Source organism: Myodes glareolus, chromosome 5 (assembly GCF_982192425.1).
Source record: "Myodes glareolus chromosome 5, mMyoGla1.1, whole genome shotgun sequence".
Taxonomy (NCBI): domain Eukaryota; kingdom Metazoa; phylum Chordata; class Mammalia; order Rodentia; family Cricetidae; genus Myodes; species Myodes glareolus.
In genome coordinates this window covers 26,123,514-26,143,935 of record NC_142030.1, presented here as the reverse complement: position 1 = coordinate 26,143,935, position 20,422 = coordinate 26,123,514, and the positions used below count along the sequence as shown (strand labels likewise).

General features: G+C 38.3%; 1 protein-coding gene across 42 annotated transcripts in view; it reads left to right on the top strand.

The window, feature by feature from the left end:
- Nucleotides 1-20,422, top strand: part of Pbrm1 (polybromo 1) — a 109,755-nt gene that overhangs the window by 5,345 nt on the left and 83,988 nt on the right. For 36 of the 42 annotated variants that reach the window (XM_085687736.2, XM_048420924.3, XM_085687737.2 and 33 more), the window contains 7 exons: nucleotides 933-1,085; nucleotides 1,976-2,073; nucleotides 5,488-5,635; nucleotides 7,650-7,787; nucleotides 11,126-11,242; nucleotides 16,671-16,739; nucleotides 18,444-18,542. In XM_085687736.2, the coding sequence (XP_085543862.1) occupies nucleotides 948-1,085; nucleotides 1,976-2,073; nucleotides 5,488-5,635; nucleotides 7,650-7,787; nucleotides 11,126-11,242; nucleotides 16,671-16,739; nucleotides 18,444-18,542 (807 nt within the window). In that variant the 5' untranslated portion in view covers nucleotides 933-947. The remainder of the gene's footprint in view (nucleotides 1-932; nucleotides 1,086-1,975; nucleotides 2,074-5,487; nucleotides 5,636-7,649; nucleotides 7,788-11,125; nucleotides 11,243-16,670; nucleotides 16,740-18,443; nucleotides 18,543-20,422) is intronic. The other 6 variants (XM_085687740.2, XM_085687739.2, XM_048420926.3 and 3 more) reach the window with 1 other exon arrangement.

The following is a 20,422-nucleotide window of genomic DNA, read 5'->3' as shown; positions in this document are numbered from 1 at the left end:
AAACTGAGAGGGAAGACTTAATAAAAGAGTTCAAGGCACAGATTGCTAGTTCTCCCCAGATATAGTATAGCAAAAATTACATTGTTTCATCGGGATATTTTTTATGAATTCTGCTGTAAGTGGAGAATTCATTTTTAGGGCACTTCTGCAGTGCTAGAAAGGTCACCTTTCCACCCCCTTTTGCACCACTCATTGCCTTAGGTATGGCTTCTTGGGCTTTTTCCCCCACACTATGGGCCACTTAGATAAAGGGTGTAATTGTAAGACATGCAGGAACGCAGATGAGGCTGCTAGTCCTTTGTAATAACCCTAGAGCCTTTTCTTATTTAGCTGCCTCAGGGGTCTTAGAGATCAGTGTTTCCAGCACACTGTAAAAGGCTACACATGGGGGACTGGAAAGGTGACTCAGTGGTTAAGAGTGCTGGCTGCTTTTCCAGAGGTCCTGGGTTCATTTCCCAGCACCTACTTGGCAGCTCACAACCAGTTGTACCTCCAATGCAGAGGATCTGATGCCCTCTTCTGGTCCCCTTCAGCATCAGGCACACATGTGGTACACAGATACTTAGGCAGGCATAACACCCATATACATCAAAAATAATAAATTTTTAAAAAAGACTGCATATGGATTAGGAAGCCACATTCCAGGATAAATTGGGGGAGAGAAGTGGTTGAATAATTTAGAATTATTGACATATAAATTTGTATACTTCTGCTATATTCGCCCAATCCGTGTTTGATAGTGTATTACTCTGATGAGTAAAAGGCTTAAAACACTGAAGTCCAGGATTTAAATTAACAAAAGAATTTAGAACTAGTTAAATTCCTCTGGAACAAATTATATCAACCAGAAGTTTGGTGGTATATGCCTCGCTGAGAGTTTGTTGACATTGTTGAAGATTTAATATAAGTACTTTGCTAATTATTTCTTATAGAAGAAGTTGGATTCCATGGGTTCCAAGAGAAGAAGAGCTACCTCCCCTTCCAGCAGTGTTAGTGGAGACTTTGATGATGGGCACCATTCTGTGCCCACACCAGGCCCAAGCAGAAAAAGGCGAAGACTGTCCAATCTTCCAACTGTAGATCCTGTGAGTACTAAGGCTTTGTGATGTCTGCCTGCTTTCCCATGGTTTGCCTACGCTTCTTTTTTTGAAGGAATCGAACTACATAGCCTTCTTTTTCCTCTATTTTGTTACGTTTATTTCTCTAATGAAAATACATATTTAGTCACAAGTCTTAACAGTAATAGTGTAATTTAATATTTTGAAATTAAAATATCAGTGTTTGATGTTATATATTCATTCAACAAAAATTGTGTGCCTGTCATGTGGTGAGCACTGTTCAAGTGATTGAGATTTGGCATTATGTGGCTAGCTCTATTTTCACATGGAGCATAGAGTCCAGTGTATAATATAAACAGATTCCTGGCTTAGACTCTGGAATGCTAGAACTAAAGTTGTGTGTGCCTATGCACTACCTAGCCAGGTGGTGTTGTGGCAGCATACAATTTTAATCCCAACACTTGGGAGGCAGAAGCAGGTGGATCTCTGTGAGTTGGAGACGAGCCTGGTCTACAAGAGTGAGTTACAGGACAGCGAAGGCAACACAGAGACACCGTCTCTCCAAAAACCAAACCAAACCAACAACAAAGAGTTACAAAAGCAAGAGCATTTTTTGTCTGTTTATGTATATATTTATTTAACTGTTTTGAGACAGAGTTTTACTATATAGCCCTTGTTGGCCTGCAACTCACCATGTAGACCACATTGGCTTTAAAGTAGAGCTATCTTCTGCTTCTGCCTCTTGAACATTATTTTAAAGAATATGTCTTTTCGCCATATTTCAAACATGGGATCCTATTGGGTAATTTGAGGGTTTTTCTGTTTTACTTTTATAGAGATGTTCTTATTGAAGAATTGTTGATAATCCTTAGGTTTTTATTGGATTTTGATGATTTTTCTTTTCTTCCTTTGTGTAGATTGCTGTGTGCCATGAGCTCTATAACACCATTCGAGACTATAAAGATGAGCAGGGCAGACTCCTCTGTGAACTGTTCATCAGGGCACCAAAGCGGAGGTGAGTTGGGAACACTTATGTCCAAAGGGAGGATTTGACACAGGGTCTAAGGTAAAGTGTTCGGTAATTGAGTTTTCCCTCATAAGGAGTGGTTTAAGTCTGGTATTCAGTCTTTTAGTCTATCTTAATTTCAGTCTGATTCATCAAGATATTTGTTTGTTTATTTATTTGTGTGTGTATGCGGGCTATATTGTGCATAGATTTTTTTGCCTTCTACCACTTGAGTCTCAAGGATTGAGCTCGGATTGTTAGGCTTGGTGGCAAGTGCCTTTACTACTGAGATATCTTCTTGCCTGAGTGCCATGCATTCTCTATACATGTTACATAAATGCTTTTTAGAAATTGACATCACAGTTTACAGATAGGAACTTCCACAAATTCTAAAAGATAGAGTTCAAACTCATGTTTTTCTCTTTCTTTCTTTCTTTCTTTCTTTCTTCCTTTCTTCCTTTCTTCCTTTCTTCCTTTTTTTCTTTTTTTGAAACAGGGTTTCTCTGTAGTTTGGGTGCCTGCCCTGGATCTAGCTCTTGTAGACCAGGTTGGCCTGGAACTCACAAAGATCCGCCTGCCTCTGCCTCCTGAGTGCTGGGATTAAAGGCATGTGCCACCACTGCCTGGCTAAAAACTCATGTTTTCTATGATGCCTGTGTTCTTAACCATTATGTTACATAAAACTCTTCATAGGAAAGGTATGCCCTGGGATCTGGAGAGATAGATAGTTTAGGGATTACAGAAGTATACCTGCTCTTCAGAGGACCCTTGTCAGACAACTCAGAACCACCTGTAACTTCAGCTTCAGGTGATTTGACTTCCTCTTCTGGTGTCCTGTTCTGGACACTGTACTCAACATGCACAAACCCGCACTGACGCATGTACACATAATTTAAAATAAAATATTAAGGAAAAATGTATACCCCTCTGCTTGCTGCTTTCTGCCTGCCCACTAGTACTAAGAAATGCAAATGCAGACTGGAAACTGGAGTACTGTTACCTTCAGTTTTGAAGATATGGACCCTATGCCTAAGTGACTCACATGTTTTTTTCAGTGTTATATGCCTCAGCCTTCTGAGTGCTGGGATTACAGGTATGAACCACCACCACACTGACTATGAATCTCTTTTGAGACTTTATTTTGATAACTTTAGAATGTATTAAGGTTTGTTTTCTTGTAGCAGTGGTTGAAACAAAAGAGAAATTTCTTTTGTATTGGAAGACCTGCCCTGCAGAGTCTTCAGGGACAAGTCCTGTATGTCCCTGTTCTTCTGTCCTTGGGGTATCATCATGATCCAAGGTGATTCGCTATAACTACCCTCAGATGGCAGGGAAAGGGAGCTGCATTAGGGATGTAAGCTGAACACGACACACCTTAGTGTTTGTGTTGGCTGGAGCGTAACCGTAGTAGGAAAATATGGTCTGTATATTCAAATGCCATCATCCTCCGAGAAGGGAAAGTGGCTTTGAAGTAGTTAGCAGGTCCTATATATCAAGGTTAGTGTTTCTTAGTGTTCTGGCTTAAACATTAATTGATCTTTGTTCTTTGTGGTCGTATTATGTCAAGGTGCCCTTACTTATTAGAAGGAGAAAAGCTGTTACAAAAGAAGGTGTACTACACAGCACTATTTATGTTAAGTTTTGTTTGCATATTCCTGTGAAGAAAAGTCTGGATGAATTTATAAAAACACGAATGGTGTTGTTGAGTCTGGATCATACTTTTTATTTTTTTTTGTTTGTTTGTTGGTTTTTGCAGTACTGGTGAATGAACCTAGGGCTTTGTATATGCTAGGCAAACACTTTGAAGCCTGAGCTACATTCCCAACCCTTTTATACTATTGTGTCTGTTTAATTTTAGTGAAAATATGTGTAAAGCCATGCATTTTGAAAGAAACGGATCTCTGTTTTGATTATATTGTATCTCATGATCCATCACTTTTTTTTTTTGGTCAGAATTGAGAAGCTTGCTTACCTCTTCAGGTCCATGTCCTTAGTAGAGACTCAGTTGCTTACAGATGTTGTCTACCTACAAGCATGAAAGGATGTTTTGGTCCAACAGTAGCAAGAAAGAATAAACTCTTGGCCCAAATGAAGAGAGCCATCTTGGACATCAAATTATCAAGGTCTTAATGCTCATTCTGAGAGAGTCCTTAAGTACCATCCATCTGTATCAATATCAGACCAAGATGGTTCTTTGTTGTTCTCCTCTGATATGAGCCACCTGATGTGGATACTGGGAACTAAATAGTATTCCTCTGGAAGAACTGGAAGTAGTTTTAACACTGGGTGGTGGTGGTGCATGCCTTCAGAGCCAGGTGAATCTCTGTGAGTTCAAGGCCAGTATGGGCTACAGAGTGAGTTCTAGGATAGCCAGGACTGTTAGACAGAGAAACCCTGTCTCGAAAAACCTTTCTCAAAACATGAAAAATGAATACAAAACATAGAAAATACCTTAAAAGGATACCCACAAGCCAGACATTAAAGCAGGTTGATATTAACATAGGCCATGTGTGATAGCATTGAGAGGGCAAGTGATTCTGTCTGAGGTCTAGGCCATTCTACATGATGAGATTCAGCACAGCCAGGGGAGATCTTGTCTCACAAACAATAATTGTAATTGTCATAGTAGTCTTTAACCCATTTAGTATAGTGCGAACTCAGGAATCCATATGAAAATAATAATTGAGTAAATTGAAACTATGATTAGGAATGGGTTTTCTGACGAAACAGTAGAGAAGCCTGGCAGGTACTGCCATGATCAAAGATAATTCTGTCAGAGTAATTAGAACAAGACAAAACCATGTTCCATCTGGTGAATTAAGGGAGCTACTGCCACATCACCTATGCTAAACTCTGATAGTTTTTTTTTTGTTTTTTGGAGTTTTTTTTGTTGTTGTTGTTGTTTTGTTTTTTGGTTTTTTTTTTTTTTGATTTTTCACGGCAGGGTTTTGCTGTAGTCCTGGAACTAGCTCTTGTAGACCAGGCTACCTCTGCCTTCCAAGTGTTGGGATTAAAAGTATGTGCCACTACACTTGGCTCATTGTGTAGTTTTTATAAAGAGCTTTGGATTTTGTTTTGAGCCACTTTGAAAATAAGGAAATGTAAGACATTTCCATAGAAGAAACCATGGCATGGATTTAGTTCTGGTAACTTTAACATTAGATACTTAGCATATAAAGTTGATCATTGCTGTTAACTTAGGTTTTTTTGTATGATTGTACATATTTTGAAAAGAGAACACATCTGTATCTTGCTTCCGTTATTTTTTTTAGCTCTAGTAATGAGGGCTAGTAATAAAATTTCTTGGTAAATTTCCAATTAGATTTGTTGCTTGGTATGTTGAATATTACACAAAAAGTTTTGAAATAAAACTTTTTATTTGTTTTGGATTAGTGTCATTAAAAGATATTTAAATTATAACAGAAATCAACCAGACTATTATGAAGTGGTTTCTCAGCCTATTGACTTGATGAAAATCCAACAGAAACTTAAAATGGAAGAGTATGATGACGTTAATGTGCTGACTGCAGATTTCCAGTTGCTTTTTAACAATGCAAAGGCCTATTATAAGGTAAGAAAACATCAGATTTGGAAAGTATCAAATTTTATAATTGTTGGTTTTTTATCTTTTAAATTTTTAATTTTTGTTTATTTTATTGGGGAGTACTATATAGGTATTGGCTGACCTTGAGCTTTTGATCCTCTTGCATCCATCTTCAAAGTGCTAGGATTATAGGTGTAGGCCACCATGTCTAGTGATTGTTAATATGTACATCTTTTTTGTTTTGTTTTGTTTTGTTTTTTTCGAGACAGGGTTTCTCTGTAACTTTGGAGCCTGTCCTGGAACTAGCTCTTGTAGACCAGGCTGGCCTCGAACTCACAGAGATCCACCTGCCTCTGTCTCCCGAGTGCTGGGATTAAAGGCATATGCCACCACTGCCTGGCAATATGTACATCTTTTTATATATACTTAGAAAAGATATACATTCTATATTATACATATTATACACATATAATGTATATGCATGTTTTATCTATATGTGTATGAGTACGTCATGTATGTGTAATGCCCAGAGGCTGGAAGAGAGAGCATCAGATCCTTTAAAGCGAATTTCAGATAGTTGTGAACTGTTGTGTGATGCTTGGAACCAAACTGGTCCTTTGTAAGATCAATTATTACTCTTAACCGCTGAGCTATCTTTGTAGCTCCTAGCTAGGTTTTTAATATTTAGCAATCATTCGCTTAAGTAGTAGTTTCTCTGTCTTCTTTTATTGTTGTTTTGATTTTTGTTAGTATAGTTGGTTGGGGGAAATTTTTTAATTTTTTGTCTTGTTTTGTTTTTTTTGGTTTTTCGAGACGGCGTTTCTCTGTAGCTTTGGAACCTGTCCTGGAATTAGCTCTTGTAGACCAGGCTGGCCTCGAACTCACAGAGATCTGCCTGCCTCTGCCTCCCAAGTGCTGGGATTAAAGGCATGCGCTGCCACCACACGGCTTTGTTTTGTTTTCTTGAGGCATGATCTCAATATGTAACCAAGCTGGCTGGTCTCTAACTTGTATTGCAAATATTACTGGCTTGCATTTCTTTGATTAGTAAAGAGGTATCATTCATGTGAATTTTAGGCATTTTTGCTTCATTTCTTTCATAGATTACTCAAATATTTTGCCTGTATTTCTTCTATTGTCTCTTTATTTTTATGTTTGGGGAATTAAAAATATTTTGAATGCTAATCATTTTTAAATTATGTTTCAAATATCTGGAGAGGTAACTGAGAATCCTACATCTGGATCTGTGGACAACAGGAAGCGAGTGACACTGGAACTGGCTTGAGTGTCTGAACCTCAGATTCCCTACTCCAGTGACACACTTCCTCCAACAAGGCCACACTTCAATAATGCCACTTCTTGTGAGCCTAGGAAAGCTGTTTTCCTTCAGATTCGCACAGCTCTTTCATTAGACTTTCCTCTCGTCTTTGTTTCTTTGAAACCCTTTTCTGCTTTTGTGTATTTAGGTATTTTTTTTAGATAGTTTAATTCTTTCAAGTTTTTGAAATTTACTAGTCTATTGTGAAATAGAAGTAATTTCATCAGTTATTTTTTTATAGTGATGTTCTTATTAGTAATTAATTTTAAGTTAACAAATCATTTGTCTTCTGCCTCAAGTATCTCTGTAAATTTATTCAAGAATGCCCTTAAAATGCACTTTCTTTTTTTTTTTTTTTTTTTTTTAGAAAGTTGATGAAGTTCTGTGTATCTTCTAATCATAAGAATTTTGAAATAATGCCGGGTGGTGGTGGTGCATGCCTTTAATCCCAGCACTCGGGAAGCAGAGGCAGGTGGATCTCTGTGAGTTCAAGGCCAGCCTGGTCTACAAGAGCTAGTTCCAGGACAGGCTCTAGAACTACAGCAAAACCCTGTCTCGAAAAAAACCAAAAAAAAAAAAAAACACTTTGAAATAATTGTTGTGATAATTACATTTTCAAATTTGCCTCAAAATACCAATCTCTGTTGAACAGGATTCTTTAAAACTAGCAATTACCAATAAAAGTAATGTTCCTTTCTCTTCTCTTTGCTAATGGATGTATAGCCAGAGTCCCCTGAATATAAGGCTGCTTGTAAACTCTGGGATTTGTACCTTCGAACAAGAAATGAATTTGTTCAAAAAGGCGAAGCAGATGATGAAGATGATGATGAAGATGGACAAGACAATCAAGGAACTGAAGGCGTAAGTGTGCATGTAGCAGCATGGATAGCTTAGGAAGTAGGGGTAACTAATTTTTCTGGGCTATTATGGGAAGTTGTATTGGTAGTTGAGAGGGTAAATGAACATTAAGTTAGAGAACCTCACTCCAGTTTCATGTAATCTTAAACATCCTGGACAATGTTACTCAGTGCTATTCATGGGTGTTTTTATAAACTGTTTATATTAATGCATATTTCCTGCTCAGTTTTAAAAATCACATTATCAAGGGCTAGTTCAATTCAATATTGCTAGATTAAAATAGTGGTTAAGTGTAGGTAGTGTTGTGATTAAAGTTTGAAAGAGCTGGGCCTTAGTTAGGAATGCCTTATTTTCTCAAGCTAGAGGACAGTTAGAACTGGAGAGGAGAAACAACAAACAAGCTGAAGATCTTGGCAGCTACTGGGAGGAGGTAGGTAGAAGAGAAGAAGAAAGAAAGTCATTCATTTTGCAGTTGAGGTTGACAAGTGGCTGCATGACAAAGGGAGAGGACCTTCAGAGAAGAGTGAGAATGGCCAAAGTGTCTAGGAGAGATTCTTAGTCTTTTGGCCATTATCTGGAAAAGAGGGTGAGGGGAAAAAAAGATAAAATTGAAGAAAAATTGTACTTGCCAGGTACTTTGTCAGTATCTTTAAAGGAATTAAATAGGCTTAATAGTGGTGCCTGATAAAACTCTCTATAAGCAGCTGTCAGGAATATTTTAATAGATCACTATTTACTGTTTGATCTTAGGGCATGCCACGTGTGTTGTGAACTCAGAAATTTTACAGTTGCTCTTACCTGTGCTTAGAAATAGTTTTTTTCTTTTATTTTTTAAAATTACTTATTTTTATTTTTTGTGCTTTGATATTTTGCCTGCATGTTTGTCTCTGTGAGGGTGTCAGATATCCTGGAACTGGAGTTAAAGGCAATTGTGAGCTGTCACGTGGGTGCTGGGAATTGAACCCAGATCCTCTGGAAGAACAGCTAGTCCTCTTAACTACTGAGCCATCTCTCCAGTCCCCTAGAAATAAATTTTTACTTGTTTTCTTATTTGTTTGTTTGTTTGGTTTGGTTTGGTTTTTCAAGACAGGGTTTCACTGTGTGAACAGCCCTGGCTGTGCTGTAACTCACTCTGTAGACCAGGCTGGCCTCAAACTCACAGAGATCCACCTGCCTCTGCCTCCCAAGTGCTAGGATTAAAAGTGTGTGCCACCACTGCCTGGCTGAAAAAATTTTAAGAAATAAATGTGTGTAGGTATTTGCCTATGTGTATGTCTGTGTACCAGTTGTGTTCCAAGTATCCAAGAAGGCAAATAAAGAATTAATTAGCAGAATGTGGCTTGCTGAAACCCCAGCCTTTCTATGTAGCTCTAGCCAGAAAATAAAATTTAGAACTTGGCCTTTTAAATTTTTTATTTCTGATACTTTCATACATGTAAACAATGCATTTTGGGTATTTTGGTTCCCCATTACCCTCTCTCATTCCTTGACCTTTCCTGCTGAAACTCATCTCAACAAAGGAATTGCCCGTCTTTTTTTCATTTGCATAAATGATGAGAAACAGAGAAATATTTTTGTTTGTCTTTTGAGACAAGGTTTTTCTATATAGCTTTGGAGCCTGTCCTGGAACTTGCTCTGTAGAACAGGCTGGCCTTGAACTCACAAAGGTCTACCTGCTTCTGCCTCCTGAATGATGGAGTTAAAGGCGTGCACCACCACTGCTGCCCAGCCTAAGAAATGGAGAAATCTTGCAAGTTCATATTTGTTGAAAATCCTGGGCTTTTTTTTTTAAAAAAATACATATCTATAATTTTTTTTTAAAGGGGAAGGCATTTTTTTAGCTCCTAGTTTTTAAGGTAAAATTGTTTTATTTTGCTCTGCTACAAAATTTTAATTAGAATATAAATTATTTATTTTACTTCATATGTATGTATGATTTTTTTGAAGGTAGTTTGTAAAAATCTCCAGGGTAGATTATCATATGATTTAAATTGTGTTATAGTTTAGCTTGATTTCTATTATTATTTATTTAAACATAATTCTTTTATTTTTTTGAGAATGTCACATCGTGCACTCCAATCCCGCTCACCTCTGAATCTCTCCATATCCGCCCCTTACCCCTGCAGCATATACCCCCCAAAAATTATTAAAAACAAAACAAACAAAAAAACCCTCAAAATCCTCCATCTTTCCTACACCTTTTTATTCATCCTAGTGGCATTGGGAGCTGCAGTGATGTGTCACATAGCAAAATGTTCGCTGCAGTGAGTCGTTGGTCTGGTTCAAGGCCTCTGGCACACCATCATCACTGGGCCCTCTCGAATCCCCTGCTGTTTCCCAGAGTCATGGAGATTGTGCAGTTATCATTCTGCAGGATCAGTCCCTTCATGCACTCCAGCAGGTTAGAGATGAGGTAGATGTTAGAGTGGGCCAACCCAAGGCTCAGGATGTAGGTCTAGGTGGTAGCTGAGCTGGTTGGTCCAGGCCATTAAATGGACCACCCCCTCAGGCAAGGGGCAAAGCCAGCTCTCCCACACCTGTAGTGATGGGTGGGGCTATATCTCCCGAGTATAGGACCTAGCTCTCCCATGGGAGGGGTGGGGGTGTCAAGGGCCAGTGATGGTGAGGTCATCTCAACACAGTCCTCAGATTTCAGCATGTTCCTATGACCCCATGTGGTAACACGGGCCATGGACATTATCACAGACTCCAGCTGTAGCAGGAGCATGACCCAGATATGCCCTCAGCAGCAGCTTTGGCCTAGACATCACCATGGTCCTGGTGGCAACATAGGCCATCCAGGTCAGTATGGCCCTGACGGCAGTATGACCCTCTGATGCCAGCATGGTCTTAGGTGGCTATCCAGATACTGGGTATCCACTCAGCCCCTGATGGCAACAGAAACCACAGACATCAATCCAGACCCTGACTGCTGCTGGGCCATGGACCCAGGCATGGCCCACAGCAGCAGCCTGGCCCCTGATGACACCATGGCCCCGTGTGGCAGCACAGGCCCTCCAGATGGGTTTGGTCCTGGTAGTAGCATTGCCCTCAGACACCAACATGGCCACAAGTGTTTATTACAAATTTAAGATTCATTATAGGACCTGATCCAGGAGACTTAATTACAGAAATATTACAAAGAGCTTCACAAGTTCATTTAGTTCTTCTTAGGCACAAGCTTGTGTCTACACTAGGGCATTTCTAATGTACTCTTGAACTTAGGATAAATACTGCACAGTAGTTGCTCTTTAGAATTAGCTTTGTAATCTTAAAAATTGTCTCCTATTTGGCACTTATGTATGGATTTGTTTCTCTCCCTGTCCCTCCTTGCCCTCTAGTCTTCTCCAGGTTACCTAAAGGAGGTCCTAGAGCAGCTTCTTGAAGCCATAGTTGTAGCCACAAATCCATCAGGACGGCTCATCAGTGAACTTTTTCAGAAACTGCCTTCCAAAGTGGTAAGAGATATGATCAATGATAAATGAATTAAAATATTTATTTTTAAGTACTTTAAGAATTTTATTGGACACTAATAAGTAAAATAAGATTAAAGGTTAAGTACTACATGTTAAGTAAAGTAGATGTAGACTGCACATTGGTTTCTCAGCCGCCCAGATCCAAATAATCACGCAGAAATAATATTAATTACAATGCCGTTTGTAGGCTGGCCTCGAACTCATAGAGATCCACCTGCCTCTGTCTCCCGAGTACTGGGATTAAAGAAGTGTGCCACCACCGCCCAGTTTAGCTCAAGATTCTTATTAAGTAACTCTTACATCTTAAATTAACCCATTTTTATTAATCTGTGTATTACCATGAGGCTGTGGCCTACCGGTAAGGTTCCAGTATTATTCTCCTTCGGCAGCTACATGACATCTCTATGACTCCGTCTATTCTCTCTCTATATCTCTTCCAGCCTGGCTATGTTCTGCCCTGCCATAGACCAGAACAACTTCTTTATTAACCAATGGTAATATAGCATATTCACAACATACAGAGAGGAATCTCACACCATCTCCCCTTTTCTGTCTAAATAAAAAGGAAAGTTTTAACTTTAACAAAGTAAAATTACCTAACTAAACAGATATCTTTTATTATAACTAAGGAAGACTATAACTGTCTTCAACTCTTCAAAGACCCCAGAGAGATATATTACCTAAGTAAACAGGGAGTGCATTATAAGCAACTTCCAAAACTCTAGAATTGACAGACATCTCGCTGCCTGGACAGTCACCCAAAGTTCTTCTGTAACGTTGGGACATCCATCTTCAACCTACAGGCCCATAGTATCTGGCAGACTTTTCCAGGAAGCAGGAAATTTAAAAGACTGTTTCGCCTATATTTGGCAATTTGTCAGTCACTTTCTTCTGTGTCCTGCAGAATATCTGGCAGACTCTTTCATGAAGCAGGAACCCCGAAGGACCATCTCATCTTTAGGCAAGTTTATCAGTCATTTTTCTATGGGTCCTGCATGTCAAGCATACCTTTAAGCAGTCCAGGCAAGAGCAGTTTTCTTGCCCAAATGGCTACCAACTCCATAAGGAGCCTCTTCGATGCCCATCATCCTCTTGATGTACTTGGTACTGCCAGAACAGACATGTCTCACTGTCAAGAAAAGTCTTAGGTTCTTAAAACATTTTAAATGCCATATTCTGTAAGTCTCTGAAGTGTTGAAGATTATCTAACTGAAATATATCTCTGTTGAAAACCTTACTAACAAGACTACAGTTTGACTATTATAGATAACTCTTAATCCATGATTTTAATATATTACAGGTTTAAATGAGCTATATAAACAATACCCTAAATAAGAGTAGAAATGTACATATAACAAAACTGACCTTAAATTTGTATCAGTAGACCAAGTTCCATACCAATCAAAGTATTCATCTCTTTATTATATCTCTCTTTAAATGAAAACATTTATTTATTTATTCATTCATTCATTCATTCATTCATTCATTTATTTTTGCTTTTGTCTGCATTTATTTTATGCTGAATTTGTTCCTGTGCCATCAGTTTTTGTTTCTTCAGTTTCTTCTGGGATATCTTTTTCTTCTGTGCAGCCTCCTTTTCTGGCTTTGGAACAGTCTGTTCCTTTTCAGTGAGGGTCATCTCAATGTGGCAGGAGGAGCTCATATATGGGTTAATTTGGCCATGAGCTCTGGAAGTTCGTCAGTGCATCATAGGTGCTTTGTTATCTGGATGTGCTCAATGACTAGAGAGTCTACATCTAAACCCTGCAGTTCAGCATTGCTCTCTGCAATTTTAAGTATGTACAACAAAAATTCCGCATCTTTTTTGACCACTGACCCTGTGTCCAGCCCCACTGTTTGGCCTGGGCACACCTACCTACCGACTCCACCGGTGTACTCTCAGAATGGCACACACTTCTTCAAAGTGACATCTTTTAGATGCTTGGTAGATTTTCGAATTTGCATACCCTTGATGGCCTGGGCCATTTCATGGGTATTCTTAAAGTGAACTCAAAGGTTTAATCCTTTCAATTTGCATGATTTTGTAGGGTTTTCTGTGTCAAGAGAGTAGCGAACCATCTTCACAGGTCACCTCTGGCCACTTAGAGGAAAAGGGAAAACAAACATTTATAAACAACCATTTTGGGAAATTGGGCATTGTTTTCTCCAAACTACTTCCTACTGTTTGTTGGGTGAAGTATTTTTAGGGTTCACAGAGACCTTTCAGGGGGTCTTGTTCCATCAAACCACATTAATCTGGAAGGAATCCACAGGTTCTTCTATGGAAACAAAAGTAGAACCTCTTTTCCAAAGTAACATACCCTTAGACTCAAATTTTGAAGTCATGATATCTTTATGTTGGTTTAATTTAGCAGCTCCCAGAATCAAATGTCTCTCTGCCATCAAAAAATTCAAAGAAAACACAATAATATACATAATTCAGACTCTGTATTTTTCATCTTTATATGGCTTATTTTTTATTCTGTTACCTTTTAGTATTTATTTTTATTCCTTTTATCTATGAATGTCTGTACTCTTTTATATTACTTTTACTGTCTCTTTAAAAACTTTACTTCTTTTTATAACTGTCTATACTCTTTTTCTTCTCTCTCCTAAGCCTACGTACATTTTTTAAATACATTATGTCTTGTTTAGAGAGGGTTTTTTGTTTTTGTCTTTGTTTTTCAAGACAGGGTTTTTCTGTAGGGTTTTTCTATAGCTCTGGAGCCTGTCCTGGAATTAGCTCTTATAGACCTGGCTGGCCTCGAACTCATAGAGATCCGCCTGCCTCTGCCTCCCTAATGCTGGGATTGAAGACGTGCACCACCAACACCAGGCCTCAATTAAAGGTCTTTTAAGTCTGAGTCTGTCCTATTGTGTATCAGAAATCCTTTTCTGACCAGGAGCATTTTTTTTTCTTTTGAAATAACTAAGTGGGGGCAGTGGTGGTGCACACTTTTAATCCCAGCACTCAGGAGGCAGAGGCAGGCGGATCTCTGAGTTCGAGGCCAGCCTGGTCTACAAGAGCTAGTTCCAGGACAGGCTCCAAAGCTACAGAGAAACCCTGTCTCGGAGGGAGGGGAGGGATTTGAAGAGAGAGAGAGAGAGAGAGAGAGAGAGAGAGAGAGAGAGAGAGAGAAAAGCAGGCTAAGAGGACATGGCTAGGATTGACACTGCGGCTTTGCCTGTTGTCTCCGCCCAGTCCAGCATGTTGGCTGTATGTTTGCCGCATCTGCGAATCATGCTTACCATCCTAGCTCCAGTGACATAGCGGGTCTATGTCGCCTTTAAGCAATTTGTGACATGCTGCTCAGAAACCACATTTAAGTTGCAGGACCACCCGAAAGAGCCAGAGTTCATGCTTCTAGCAGGAACCAGGAACCTGTCTGTTAAAGAAGCAATGCATTTTTTGTTACTAATGCTGAGTCAAGAAGCCTTCTTTTAAAGGAGCTGTACCTCTGCTTGCCTCCAGCAAACAGAGCCCACCCAAGAAAATGCTGCTACCAAAAAGCCATGCTTAACTCTGCTCTTTTGTGTTTAAAATTCCTTCCCAAGCTATTTCAGGTTTTATGTGGATATAGTTCTCCACATTTGGCTCCATTTGTAAATGGAGACTGCATGTTGGTTTCCCAGCCATTTAGACCCAAATAATCACACACAAACTGTATTAGTTACAACACTGTTTGGCCTATTAGCTCAGGCTTCTTATTAAGTAATTCTTACATCTTACATTAACCTATTTCTATTAATCTGCTTATCACCTCGAGACTGTGGCTTGCCAGTAAGGTTCCAGCATCTTTCTCCTTCAGCAGCTACATGGCGTAGCATCTCTCTGACTCCACCTACTCTCTCTATATATCTCTTCCAGCCTGGCTATATTCTACCTTGCTATAGACCAAAGCAACTTCTTTTTTAACCAGTGGTAATAAAGCATTCATATTCACAGCATACGGCGGGGAGTTCCACATCACTAAAGGTAGCCAAGTGATATTCTTCATGGCCTCAACAGAAAGCATAATCTGTAATTTTACTTGACTGGAAGATGGCTTTTTTTTTTTAAACTTAACATGAGTAGAAGCCTTTTTCCTGTGTGTCTGTCTATGTGCCTTGTGTAACTAGTGACTGTGGAAGAGAGGAGAGTGTGTTAGATTCTCTGAACTGGAGTTAGAGATGGTTTGGAATCACCATGTGGGTACTGGGAATCAAAGCTGGGTTCTCTGCATGAATCTTAAGTTTTGAGCCATCTGTCCAGCCCCCAAAGGTTGACTTTCAAAAAAAGATTATTGGTGTGAGGGGGGAGTGAGGATGGAGCAGATTTTCTGGTTGTGTTGAGTGAGTTGGTCCCAAACTCATGTGCTTTTTTTGGTTTTGTTACTATGCTGCACAATAGTATAATTTAACAGTTTAGCCTTATTGTTTATGTTAAATATTACTTATTTTTGTTATTTTGGTATAAAGTTTCACTATATTACCTAGACTTATCACAAACAAATCCTCCTGCTTCCGTCTCTGAGTAATTATATTTTAATTTCAGAAGTGTTATAAAAACTTATAAAAAGAGCAAAACTGCTTTTGGATTTTGGTCAACTTCAATTATTTATTTCAAGAAATGAAACTTGTAGAAGAGCCTGAGAGTAGTGAGCATGAGAAGCATCATGAAAGCTACAAGGACATTCCTAGTGCGCCTGTTTTCTGAGATGAGCTCAGATTAGATAAATACCACAGGTGTAGCTCACTTATGCTACAAAGTCTTCAATGTCTTTAAAATACTTGGAGGGAGGGCGGAAGAGTTCAAATTCAAATCTCATGGTTGTTCAACATGAATATTGTGTATGCCAATGTTGTGTTGCAAATATGAAAAGCTTGAGTCCATCCCAAACTTAAAAGAACTGGGTCTGGTCGTGTGGTCCTAATATTCCAGCCAAATGGGAAGTTGAGGCAGAAGAATTTTAAGAGTTTGAGGCTACCCTGAATTTTTCAGTGACACCTTGTGGTGTGGGAGGTCCCTATGTCTATGTGTTGCTTTTGTTGGTTAATGTATAAAGAAACTGGCTTGGCCTATAGCATGGGAGGAGGAAGGTGGAGTTAGAGAGAAGCCATGGAGCTGCTGGAGATAGACACTGGGACCTTTACCTGGTAAACCACAGCCACGTGGAGATATACATATTAATAGAAATGGGTTAAATGAATATAAGAGTTAGCCAATAAGAAGCTAGAGCTAATGGGCCAAGCCTTCTCCAACAACCCTGTCTCATTTTCCTTGAAAAAGAGAAAAAAGAAAGATAAAACACAATTCTTTTTCAATATGCTTTCACCATGGATTTCATAAAATTTCTCAGTTTTCTGGTTGAAGAACAGACTTACCTTCTGAGTGCTTTAGGTATTGACTATACTTGTTTTTGTCTTCCAGCAATATCCAGACTATTATGCAATAATTAAGGAGCCTATAGATCTCAAGACCATTGCTCAGAGAATACAGGTATGAAGGTGAACATCTGTAATCATGTGCACCAGGGCAGATCGGCTTGCATACTTAGGAGATTTTAGAAAGTAAAATAATAGATATTTCTTTCTTCTAATTGTGGATTTTTTTAAAATTGTATTTTAGGAGACAAGTGTAGCATAGGTTCAAGGTCCTAGGTTCAATCTCTTGTCAGTAAATGAATGAATAACTAAATAAGTGGGATTAGTTATAGACATTTCTGACTATGAAAGTCATATTGACAATAAAAGTTTTTACCCTCTTCTAAATCACTTTATGATATATTAAAATGAAAGTTACTTACAATAATAATAAGGTTAATGAAAATAGATACTTGTCCATGTGCCCTTTGCCTGGTGTGTGTGTTCCTTTTTCTTCCCAAGGAAAATGCTCTCTGGAAAACAGACAGAACTCAGAGTTGCAGTGAAACAGTTGAGATTATGTACAGCCTCTCTGTGGTACTAGTCCTATTCCTACTGTTTGTTACCAGGAGCCGTGGTACTTTCTGTTTTGCTGCTAGACTCTTACTTCACAGAAGTCAGGGAGGAATCCTGCCATCCTTGACTTTAGTCACTCAAGATCTAAATTGTGAATTAGCTGATGCATGGGGATTTTCCTTGGCCTTGCTGCTAAGCTGTTGGCAAAGCAACCAATGTTCAGTCTCATGGTCCCTCCCACCTATGAGAGTCCTTCCAAATAAGATGGATGTTCAGATGTTGCTTTGCTCACCAACTGTTCTCCTTAGCCTGGCCATCCCAGTTCTGCCCTATCTGTCTTTTCTCTGTCTGTGCAGTCTGTGCTTTAGCTTTACCATTTCTCACCTTCCACTACACTTCATTTACTTTCTCTACTCTTCAGAACTTACCCTGTTGATTTCTGTGTACTAGCCATCAGTCATGTGCCTTTACCTGGTATGTGTGTTCCTTTCCTCAGTATTTGAAGCAGCTATATGAGTATCCTTCCATTATTTTGGGTTGAATGAGCTTTAATGTGTAATAGCTTAGGCACAAGTAGAACTGATTTATACTTTACCCCAGTATCTGGTAAATAGAGGAAGTGTTACTTTACATTATTAAGTTTACTTTAATGAATAAATATTCACATAACACTTAGTGTTTGGTGCATAGTAAACTGTTTGTGTTAAATAAAACCTAAATAAACTTCATGAAGTAAACTTCACTTGATTTTTTAAAAAATTGTAAGTTGTTTATGAAAATAATATAGATTCTGGTTTGTACTTATAAATAGATACTAGTAATGATCTATAAAAGGGAAGATAATTTTGGATATTATTTACAATTAAACTTCCCAGTGACATTTTGGACTGTAGTAACTACAAGAGCGAGTTCCAGGACATGCTTTAAAGCTACAGACAAACCTGTCTCGAAAAACTAAACAAATAAAAAAGTCTTTTTCTTTTTCTTCTCCTCTTCCCTTCCCTCCCCTCCCGTGTGTGTGTGTGTGTGTGTGTCTGTGTGTCTGTGTGTGTGTGTCTGTGTGTCTGTGTATGTGTGTCTGTGTAACCTGTTCTGGAACTTGATCTGTAGATCAGGATGGCCTTGAACTCACAAGAGAGCAGCCTGACTCTGAGTTCTGGGATTAAAGGAATGCACCACTACTGCCTGGCGAGTCTTTTTCTTTAAAGGTTATATTGACTAATTCTTATTAAGAAAAATTGCTATATTTTGTTGTTTACTGTAGAATGGAAGCTACAAAACTATTCATGCAATGGCCAAAGATATAGATCTTCTAGCAAAAAATGCCAAAACATATAACGAGCCTGGTTCTCAGGTATTCAAGGTTAGTGTTTTGTTGTTGCTATTTTCATTGATGATAGTTCCAGTGTTTATTATAACCGTAAATTCCATCCATTTAAAATATAGAACTTAGGGGTTTAGTATTACAGAGTTGTGTAGCCATTATACCAGTAAATTAGTGCTCATTTTCATTTGCCTATAATTTCCCAAAGTGTAAATAACCTCCATCTACTTTTCTGTCTCTATATATTTGTTTATCCTGGAAATTTCATGTAAGTGACATCATATAACATGGATTCCTTTATGACTAATTTCTTTGTTGAAGATTTGTGTGTGTGCCAATGCTTAGCCTCTTTTTCATGATTGATTGATCATTAATAGTCTTTTTTAAAGATGGCACCAAATGTTTTTCTTTAAATCAGTTATTAGACATTTTAGTTATTTCCATTTTTAGCTATTATAAATATACTGTTAGGAGTAGTCACCTAAGTTTTTGTAGACATACATTTTCACTATACTTGGGTACATACCTAGGAATGCAGTTGCTTGGTCACACAGTAACTACGTAGTTATCTTACTGAAGAAATTGCAAAGTGTTTCCTGAGCAACTTTTCCGTATTACATATCACCAGTATACAAATGCTGCAATTTTTCAACATTCTCACCAAACACATGCTTTTCATTTTGTTTTTATTTCAGCAAACTTGGGAGTATCATAGTGTATTATAGTTTTGATTTGCTTTTCTTTAATATATTGAAAATCTTTTCATGTACTTAGCGATCTTTTTGTGTATGATATTGTCCTCTTTGGAGAAATGCCTATTTTGATTCTTTGCCCATTTTTTAAATTTGGTTACTTATTTTTTCATTGTCATTTTAATAGTTATATATTGTTGATATCCTATTCTTAACAGTTGGTTTTAAAATGAAAAATGAAATTTATGCCCTAGCAATGCTGAAGCATGCATGGGCAGGGTTTCATGGTCTAAGTTGATGAGGATGACTGATCAGATCTCTTCCTCAAGAGGGCACCAGATCTCATTACAGATGGTTGTGAGTCACATTGTAGTTGTTGGGAACTAAACTCAAGACCTTTGGAAGAGCAGGCAGTGCTCTTAACCACTGAGGTTTTAAAATACTTTCTCCCATTCTCTTGTCTTTTCACCCTTCACAGTAATTCATCTTGACATGGTTTCACTAATTTTGAAGAATTCTAGTTTGTCTTTCTCTTTTTTTCTTTTGCTTATATTTTAGGCATCATAACAATTAAATCATTACCTAGTCCAAGTTCAAAAATATTTACACCTGTATTTTCTTCTAAGAATTTTATAGTTTAGGTATTACATTTAGATCCTGAGTCTAGGTTGAATTAGTTTTTGTGTATGTTAAGTAGGCATTCAGATGCATTCTTTTACATGGGTTGTTACCCCCAACACTGTTTTAAAAGTGATTCTTTCTCCATTGAATTGTGTTGCAATCTTATTCAAAATCAGTTAACAATGGATAAAGGGTGTATTCCTAGATTCTTAATCCCCTGTTCATCTAAATATACAGTTTTTAATAACTATTTAGTCCTTGCATTTAAACTTCATAAATACAAAAAGCATTCTTTGAAATGTAGTAAATAATAGTAAATAACTGATTGCTTTGCAATTGCCCCTTAGAAACTTTCTGGTTCTAATAATGAATAGTTGGTTGTAGAAATGTCTTTGATTAGCCAGGCAGTGGTGGTGTGCGCCCTTACTCCCAGCACTTAGAAGACAGAGACAGATGGATCTCTGTAAGTTCAAGGCCAGCCTGGTCTACAGAGTGAACCCCAGGACAGCCAGGGCTACACAGAGATGTACTACATATCATTGGGTATTTAGAAAAGGGTGCTCAGAAAGTCTTCTACTAAGAAAATCATTAGATTTTTCTGAATGC